The sequence below is a fragment of the Camelina sativa genome, chromosome 14, assembly GCF_000633955.1.
Source record: "Camelina sativa cultivar DH55 chromosome 14, Cs, whole genome shotgun sequence".
In the NCBI taxonomy this organism is placed as follows: Eukaryota; Viridiplantae; Streptophyta; class Magnoliopsida; order Brassicales; family Brassicaceae; genus Camelina; species Camelina sativa.
Genome location: NC_025698.1, coordinates 15,557,286 through 15,567,503, shown reverse-complemented (window position 1 = coordinate 15,567,503; position 10,218 = coordinate 15,557,286). Strand labels below are relative to the sequence as shown.

General features: G+C 29.4%; 1 protein-coding gene and 1 pseudogene across 1 annotated transcript; one reads left to right on the top strand and one right to left on the bottom strand.

The window, feature by feature from the left end:
* On the top strand, positions 1,036-2,669 carry LOC104741614. Its single transcript, XM_010462500.2, has 3 exons — positions 1,036-1,171; positions 1,366-2,102; positions 2,182-2,669. Exons 1-3 carry the CDS (start codon positions 1,073-1,075, stop codon positions 2,510-2,512), a joined length of 1,167 nt encoding a protein of 388 aa, XP_010460802.1. The 5' UTR covers positions 1,036-1,072; the 3' UTR covers positions 2,513-2,669.
* On the bottom strand, positions 5,581-6,536 carry LOC104741613 (annotated as a pseudogene).

Sequence of the window (10,218 nt, the reverse complement as noted above, 5' to 3'; positions counted from 1 at the left end):
ACTAGCTAGACCCCATATGTAATAATAACTGGTGTATGAAAAATATATGGTTCAGTCAGAATTTATGGTTTATGTACTTGTTGTATATTGTTCCGTCAACAAAGTTGTTACAATCTTTTGTAACAACTGTGAGTGGGCCTCGGTAAAGAGTACCGAGTACGTATGGGTAAAAAGGAAAAAAATATATATATATAGAAATCATGTATAAGAAAAGCATAATTATTGCTCTGTTCTAGCAGCGACTGCCTTGGCTTTGGCAAGATTCCAAAAACGAAAGTTTCACAAAAAATAAAGAAATAAAACTTGCTACCCACGCTTATATATCTCTCTCTTTTAAGGTAAGTGAAGATATATGGTAGAGACTCCACAAATACATCAACTTAATTTTGGTCTTTTTTGGTGTTTGTTATTTGCAATAATGTTTCGGCTTCTCTCCAAGCTCTCCCCCCACGTAAGATCTTCCTTGCTTTTTGTTTAATTTTCTAATTTTATTCTGCTTTTATTTTCTTAAGATTAGATGGTTTATTTTCTACCTTTGTCTACTTTAGATTACATAGATAAGGAGTTAATTAAGGATCGGAGATATAAATCTATACTTAAGAGAATTGAGGATTTACTTTTATTTTTGCTTAAACATGGCAGATTCACAAGAGGAGCGTTCGTTCGTTTTCANGTCCTAATTATACATTACAGTTATGTTTATAATCAGTTCGAATCAACACTAGCTAGACCCCATATGTAATAATAACTGGTGTATGAAAAATATATGGTTCAGTCAGAATTTATGGTTTATGTACTTGTTGTATATTGTTCCGTCAACAAAGTTGTTACAATCTTTTGTAACAACTGTGAGTGGGCCTCGGTAAAGAGTACCGAGTACGTATGGGTAAAAAGGAAAAAAATATATATATATAGAAATCATGTATAAGAAAAGCATAATTATTGCTCTGTTCTAGCAGCGACTGCCTTGGCTTTGGCAAGATTCCAAAAACGAAAGTTTCACAAAAAATAAAGAAATAAAACTTGCTACCCACGCTTATATATCTCTCTCTTTTAAGGTAAGTGAAGATATATGGTAGAGACTCCACAAATACATCAACTTAATTTTGGTCTTTCTTGGTGTTTGTTATTTGCAATAATGTTTCGGCTTCTCTCCAAGCTCTCCCCCCACGTAAGATCTTCCTTGCTTTTTGTTTAATTTTCTAATTTTATTCTGCTTTTATTTTCTTAAGATTAGATGGTTTATTTTCTACCTTTGTCTACTTTAGATTACATAGATAAGGAATTAAGGATCGGAGGGTTGAGATATAGATCTATACTTTAGAGAATTGAGGATTTACTTTTATTTTTGCTTAAACATGGCAGATTCACAAGAGGAGCGTTCGTTCGTTTTCATCTTCCACGACCGGTCCGTATTTGTCGCTTAGTGTCCGTGCAGGACCGCCGTCGGAAGGCGTCAGCAACGGAGAAGTAGATTTGTACGACCCTGCGAAACAAGAGTTACTCAAGCTTACGGACAAAGCAATTCCAGAAGAAATCATTACAGCCAAATGGATCGGAGCTTCCCAGGGATGGTCAGTTCACTCTGGCACACAAGACCGTTGTGTACTCCTCACCGACTTTTTGAACCCATGGAATTGCAAACCAAACCCCAAACTCTTGACTCTGCCTCCTCTTAACCCTCTGCTCGCTTGCCAAACTGATGTGATCTGGAACGTGGCAATGTCCTGTTGTCCTGATGACGATGAAGACTGGGTTGTTGGCATCAAGTCATTGGGTGACCAGATCAGTTTCTGTAGGCCCCGTCGTGACTTGCGTTGGACTAAGTTCCAGACCCCTTATGACTACTTTCCAACCTCGAATCTGACGTATTCCAAGAGAGATCAAAAGTTCTACTTGCCTGGTCCTGGAGGCCATCACTTGTTATCCTACGATCTCCACTTCGACAAAGCCGGCCAGCCTGAGTTCCATGAGTTGCAGTTCCGAAACTTTCCAGAGTCGTTCAAGTATGACTCGGAGATCTCGGAGCTGTTTCCTTCTTCTTGTAGGACAGAACGCTTTGTGGAGTCACCCTCCGGAGATGAACGTTTCCTCGTCAAATGGTATATTATACTCTATTGCTACTACCATATGAATTATACATTATTGCTGATTTGCTCGATCGTTGGTTTTTGTATGCAGGTACGCCAAGGGATGTTTGGCTAATTATTCGAGTAGAATAACATATGAAACGCAGCGCTTCATGGTGTTTAGAGAAGAGGAAACTATAGAAGGAAGATTCATGTGTTACACTGATGACATTGGAGATTTGTGCATCTTTGTTTCAAAGAGCGAGGCTTTTTGCGTCCCCGCAAGCTCTTTTCCTGGCCTTAAGCCAAACTCCATCTATTTTGTTGGCTTTGGCTTAGGCATTTACGATCTCACCACCAGAGATGTCTCTTCTTTTACTGCTCCTAACGGTGCACTGAATCATATTGTGCATCCTTACTGGTTTCCTCCAGCTTCTAGCTAGTTCTACGATTAATTAGATGGCTTTGTTTGCTTCGGTTTTACTGTCTCTCGACTTGCTGAGATCTAAATATCTGTCATCTATATATGTTCCCTTTTGACTGTATAAGTTTGTTATGATCAATGGAATAGTTCTTCTATAAACATTCTTTACATACACAAATAACACAATTCACTTCATTTGTTTATACCTGAAACAATTCTTGTTAGCCACCAAACCATCTTTCTTATTTACAGTTGTATTGAATGGGGAAAAAGTACCACCTACATATATTATATGGCTGTCACGTGTTTAACCATCCCAATTTCCAACTACAACTATCAGAGCCGTGCCTAGGGTCATGGAGGCCAGAGGCAATAAGAAAAAAGAAAAAAACTCATATCAAATAAAAAAAAAAGTAATGGTAACAACTGTCATCTTTAAAAGAGTAGAGTCAAAATAAAATATTAGTTAGAAAAACATAACATGAGTACCAAAAATAATGATACCAAAAGAAGTTAATTGTGCTAGAGAATTGCAAAAACAATAAAGAAGAAGAAACACGCTTAAGTGTGACTTTAGGAAAAATAAATAAGTTAGGTTTTTATCCTATACAGTAGAACCTCTATAAATTAATACTATTTAAATTAATACTTGTTATAAATTAATAAAAAATTTCCGTCTCAAGTTGGACCGGTGTAAAAAATGACACATTTCGATAAAATAATAAGATACTATTTTTTTTGGAAATACTATATAAAAATATGGTTCCATCAATATCATAAATTAATAATCAAATAAACTAGAAAAACATATATATATATAGTGAAATATAACTCTATTGCTGTTTGTCTATTCTTGAATTTGCATTCTTGTTGGAACTCATCTTTAATTTTTTTTTTATTGTTGTCTTCTCAATCACATTCAAAAATTATAGAGAGTCTAGATGTGATAATTGCTTATTTAGTAACTGGTTTTAAAGGTACCGCAATATCTTCTTCGACTTCATCAGTAGCAATTTCTTCTAAACTATAAACTTCTAACATTTATCATTTTTACCTAGATAATTTAGTAAAGAATTAAAATTCATCCTATTACGATAACCTAATTGACAACTATACATGTATTTGAGCAAAAGAAAAAAAAGACAAACAATACATATGTATTAATTCGGATAAGCAAGAATATAAACGGAAACAAAATCATTAGTCATTACTAAATCGTAATAAGAAATATATTTAAGATATCAATTTCTTTCAAACTAATACAGTATGTTATCTTTTTATCCAGAGTTAAAAAAGCACGTGCACCAGAAATTCTTTTTCCCCTTATAAACTCTAGTACTCCATAGTCCATACTGGTTCTCCTACGACGACAACCCGAATTTTCTGGGCATGGATCTCTTTTGTTGTTACAAAAATAAATAGTTATCTGTTTAAGTAAGTAGATTTTGATTATAGGATTGCAATTTTAAGTTTTAAGATTTCTAGATTAGTACTTAACAAAAGATTTTAAAATTTAGTTTTTAGAATTTGTCAAGGTTTAGAATTTGGAGTTCAGGTTTTTAAATTAAAATTACCTTGTTAGTATAAAAGAAAAAGTGTTTTCCTAGAATTTTGGTCTAGTAATGTTGACTCTTTACATAATTCTCTCATAATGATAAGTACTTCTATCGGACTAAGACTAAAATGTTGTTAATTTGGATTTTAGTTTGGTTGAAAAATGAATTTTACAAATGCAACTAAAGTAACATAAGATGAAAAGAATAACCACTAAAAGTTTTTGCTTCTCACATGTTTAGAAAATTATATGGATTTTGACATAAGATTCTCTGATTATATAATTTGAAAACGGCAGAAAATATAATTTAAGAACCACTAAGCATTCATTAGTTTTTTAGTTTAATTTCATTCATGTCTTAAGAGTTAATACATTCATTCAGATGTCCACGTCACACCCATAAAAGGATTCATGTACATGTTGTGATATTGCATCAGAGAACATATTTTGTACAAATGATCTAACGATTTATTGTTGTCTTTTGGTGAACCATAATTATCCTAACTCACACTACAAGATTAATTGGTATCCAAAACTTTAATCTCACACTTGCAATTGTTGAACTTTCAATGTCACGATATCTTTCAAGAGCCTCAAAGCAACTGCAACAGCGCTTGCAATTTCAAGCACCATGCATTGACCTGGAGAGCCCCAAAGCAACGTAATGGCACCAACGTCACGACATCTCTGGAGAGCCCCAAAGCTACGGCAGTCGCTCTTGCAATCTCAAGGACCATGCATTGACCAGGGACAAATGGTTTCTCTTGGACCATTTGGTTGACGATGTTTCGGAATATATCTACATTAGCTGCTCTCACCACCCTCATCACATTCATCCTTTCAACACCCATGTTTACAAAATGATAGGAGCAAGAGCAAGCATAAGAGTAAGTGGTTGTGTTGGGTGTGTTTGGACTTCATTAGAAGAAGAGGGTTTTTTATAATGGTCACTGACCTACATGTTTGTAATCAATATTTCACATATAGGTTTAAACATAGTCATCATTGTTTGAGAGAGAGCTTCAAACTAAAAGGATTCAATTCCAGAAAAAATTGAATTAGTTATACATTTTGCTATATAGAGTATGAGAGACAAGAGAGGAAAATCACACACTAAAAATTGACTCATTTAAAATTAGGGAATTTGACAAACAAAACAACGCCACGCCACGTGAGAGAAATCACTACTCATGATTCCCAGTTTTATAGCGGTTTTTTCAATTACTTATACACAAACCTATTTTGATCGATAGAAACGGCCCATTTCAAACAAGGCGGTCATTTGATTTTGACCAATATACGTTGTATACAATTTGTAAACAGAACATTCGACTAATTTTTTAATATAATTTTTGACTATGTATTGTCAAAAAAAAAATTAATATAATTTTTGACTATGTATTGTCAAGAACTTAACCAACAATGAACTCATAACCACAAAACATAGTTCATACTATTTTACTATTTTATTATATAAATCTGTTTATAGGACGGATTATCGCTCACTGTATACAAATAGATAAGAACATCGGTTTAGAAATTAAATGTATTGTGTTCATATATAATGGTACATCAGGTTCATAATCGCTCTTGAGATGAATCAAATACTATGTATGTGTTTCTATTAAGAGTACTTCTCCTTTTTTTTTTTTTTTTGGTCAACTTAAGAGTACTTCTCTAATCAGTAAAAAAGAACACAAAAAAACATAATTTCACTTAGATTGATTACTCAAAAAATAACAAAAACACTATCGTCGTGAATGTTGATGGTGATAAGGTGAAGAAGCTTGAATTCGAATTTTCCGTTTATGAAGAGAGATCTTTTCATTGACGCCTTTGGATTTGGAAGCTGGTAATGATTATGATGAAATCGGGTCGACTTATTTTGCGAATCCGACCCGTTTATTGAGGATGACTTCTCTTCCATATCTCTGTTCGCCATCGATATTATAGATTTAGCCTGCATTCATTTACATAAAACATTAGTTATTATAAATCCACCAAATAATTTCATTAAAAATCATATGAATGTGTATATAATGAATACACACATACTTGAAGATGAGTAACATCCGAAGAAACACACATTTTTCCATTGTAGAAAATTGTTATTCTTTGAGATTCTTCCTTTGATTGTGCTTGATCTCGTGAGATGCTTGATTCTATCACACTTCAAATCCAATAATTGTGTAAAACTAATCAGATTAATGTATTAATAAACTCTGATTTTCTGAGATTTCTAACAAAAAAAGTCAAATTTAAAATAGAGAGATAGACTTACGAGGTATCATCAGAAGAATCAGAATCATAAGTCGAAGTGGGAAAAAGACGAAGTTCCAAGTCGCAAGTTTGCTGCATCGTCTTCATGTCGCAAGTAAGATGATGATTTTGTGTTGATTTGGATTGAGATAGATAATATAAAGTGTATTTATAATATATGTTGTGTTTGTTTTGTGATGATGAGAGAAAGAGAGGACACGGAAGAGACGGTGGGAAACAGAACACGGATTTTATAACGGCGGATTCTTAGGATAGATTGCCAGACAGACAGAACACAACGTCTTCTATCTAATTCTCTCACGTGGAAAATGCTTTTTCTATTTTAAAAAAAAAATTGTACAACTTTAAGGTTTTGGGATTTTTTAAAGACAAAAAAAAAAAGTGAAAGCTTCAGTTCCGTTTTTGTTTAATGCTTTATCGCAAATTTCTTCTTCTTTTTTTTTTTTTTCAAATAATCAATACACATATTTTAGTCCATGTGCTTGACTTTATTTTTTTTGGTTAAACTATAAACTTATTTTTTTTGTAGTATTTGGTTATTTATTTATTAATTAACTGGTGTACTATAGTGCGACCTAATTTTTTCCTTGGTTTGTGTAAGTGTCGACGGTGGAGTCACTCACAGCCACCACCGGTGTGTATATTATAATGCATATATATTTTCTGACTTATTTCAGGCGGCGTGGCTTATCTCTTTATTTAATAGTATCTGCGATCACTGCTCACGCACTAATTAAAAATGTTTGGCGGTGTTTTTAACATAATCTCTTTTTAATTGAAATTAAGTTAATTGATTCATAAAAAACGTGTGTAAAATACTTCAATTCCTAGTTATTGGTTAAATGTAAAATCTGTGCCGGAATGTAACGTTCCAATTCCAAATCTCCAAGCCCTTAAATCGAAAAAGCGAGTATTGTTCCAAGTTGGGAAGTTACAGTTTATATATCCTTTTCTATATTAATTAAATTAATATTTCAACTCAATAATATAAAAACACTAGAAAGTAATCCACGCCATGCGTGAGTTATATATATATTATTAATTTGAATTAAAGAATAAAGTTTCCATTTAATTGTATATGAAATGTAAATGTAACTGTTAATATATGTATTGAAAATTAATTTTCATAATATTAAATTTTAACTATAATATTTTAATATATATATATATATATATTTATATATTTATATATTTGTTATATGATGCTTCATAGAAGAGTCATTTTGAGATAGAGAGAAAAGTGAAAATACACATTACTAATATTTGTGCTTACTACAGTATTATTGAAAATATTTAAACAATATGTTACTATAATAATAGGACCATTGTTTTAGTTACCACAATATCAATTTAATTTCATCTGTCTGTTAAGTAATTAAGATAAATTATATTTATGTATATTTTTGTTATTTTGGAAAAAATAACTGATAAGTAGTCTAAAAAATAATTGTAAGATTTTACAAAATATAATTAATTTGATAGATAATTTTATGTTGTTCTATATATTAATTTTAATTTCATCATCTAAAAATAATACTTAACAAAAAAATAATTTTTAAAAAAATTCTCTTTCCTGTAATCTATTTTCAATAATACCCCTATCTATATACAAAATAACTAAATTTTAAAGTGAGCGGAGCCAATGACCAAGCACCTAGATCAATTGACTTTGATGAAATTTCAAAATCAACTAATTTTTTCTTAAAATTTTCAAATTGACCCTTGTGCAATATCAATATTGACGCCTATAAATTTTTGTTTTTTACATTTTGACCCTCATAAGTCAAAATCCTAGCTCCGCCACTGTTTTAAACCCTAAATCCTAAACCCCAAATAATAAACATACTAAACATTATCATAATAAACGTTATCTCTCCATCACTCTTTAATTAACTTGCCTCAAAAAAAATTTGTTTCATAAATGATTTCTTAAATAAACATTTGACTTTTATAAATTTAAAATATGAAATATTGATCTACCCTTTTTACCATTGCTCGCTTTTTTACGACTCACTTTATCTCGTATAATTAACTTTTATTTGGCTCGGTGCAAACGTTTGAAGTGCCTTTTGATATGCCTCCATCTTCATGGATAGTGATTCTCCACAAATAATTATTATAATATCATTATTAATTTGAATATAAAATAAAAATTTTATTCAATTATATATGAAATGTATAGATGTAATTGTTAATATATGTCTTACGAAAATAATTTTCATAATACTACGGTGCAACTACAATTTATAATTTATATATGTTATATAGTGTTTCATAGAAGGGTCATGAAAAAGAGGAAAGTTAAAGTAAATATTATTAAATATTTTTGATTACAATTTATTGTTGAAATTATTTAAATAATGTGAAATTAAAGTAAATATTTGATAATTCAATTTTAAAATAATTTATTAAAACAATATCACAAAACAAATATCTTACACTATAAGTTTAACCAGTTGTGATAAAAATTCATGAAAATAAAAGTGTGTGAAATTTAATATATTTTTTTATTTTCTATATATTGTCTCTACTTCTAATCATTTTAATATAAATATATAGTATGATTAACAATAAATTAAAATTTTGAAATTATTGTTTTCTGTTATATCATAGGGTGATAAAGCAATTATGTTATGATACCTTTATGTTTTTTTAGTACATATAATTTAAACACAATCAAAATATAACTTATAAATTACTATTAAATACAAATTTGAGTTGTGTATTTAATACAATATATATGATTATTAAATATAATGTGAGGTTTTTATATATTAGAAAATCTTTTATATTAAATTAGTCTATCATAAATTAATCTGGTTTCAGTTTTTACTTTGAAATGTATGAAACCATTTTATAGTAATAGGACAATTAGTTACAGCAAAGTTAATTAATTTTTGTATGTTCGTTAAATAATTATGATAAATTAATTTATTTATAGTTTTTTTGGAATAGTATATCTAAAAATAAATTGTAACTTATATATCTAAAAATAAATTAATTTTGAAAATATTGTTTCTATTATTTCTTGGGCGAGATAAAACAATTATGTTATGATATCATTTTATTTTAGTACATATGTTTTAAAGACAGTCAAACTGTAACTTATATAATACTATTAAATATAAATTTGAGTTGTGTCTTTAATACATTATATATGATTATTGAATATAATATGATTTGTATATATATATTTGAAAATATTCTATATTTTAAAATTAGTCTATCATAAGTTAATTTGGTTTCAGTTTTTACTTTAAAAGTATGAAACCATTTTCTATTTTTATTTGGTTTCAATTTGTTTATATTTTTTAGTTGGGTTGATCAGTATTTTTTTTATAGGTTCTATGATGTATGATTTCATTATGAAATATATTAGATGCTAAAACTAAAAAATGGAAGGAAGATATTTTTATAACAATGTTGAAATTCAAAAAGCAAACTATACAACAATTATATTTTTTTTAACAAACTATACACCATATAAAATACAAATAAAATAAAGTAAAAAAAAAGAATGTTAAAAATTTAAAATTAATGAGAATGACATGTGTCACAAATATAGAGTGCCAANTTTTGGAATAGTATATCTAAAAATAAATTGTAACTTATATATCTAAAAATAAATTAATTTTGAAAATATTGTTTCTATTATTTCTTGGGCGAGATAAAACAATTATGTTATGATATCATTTTATTTTAGTACATATGTTTTAAAGACAGTCAAACTGTAACTTATATAATACTATTAAATATAAATTTGAGTTGTGTCTTTAATACATTATATATGATTATTGAATATAATATGATTTGTATATATATATTTGAAAATATTCTATATTTTAAAATTAGTCTATCATAAGTTAATTTGGTTTCAGTTTTTACTTTAA

Bases quoted from the DNA above. Each gene is read 5' to 3' on its own strand.
- LOC104741614 (XM_010462500.2), top strand. From the start codon at position 1,073: ATGGTAGAGACTCCACAAATACATCAACTTAATTTTGGTCTTTCTTGG. The intron at 1,172-1,365 runs GTAAGATCTTCC...TAAACATGGCAG, and splicing joins TCTCCAAGCTCTCCCCCCAC to ATTCACAAGAGGAGCGTTCG. The intron at 2,103-2,181 runs GTATATTATACT...TTTTGTATGCAG, and splicing joins GAACGTTTCCTCGTCAAATG to GTACGCCAAGGGATGTTTGG.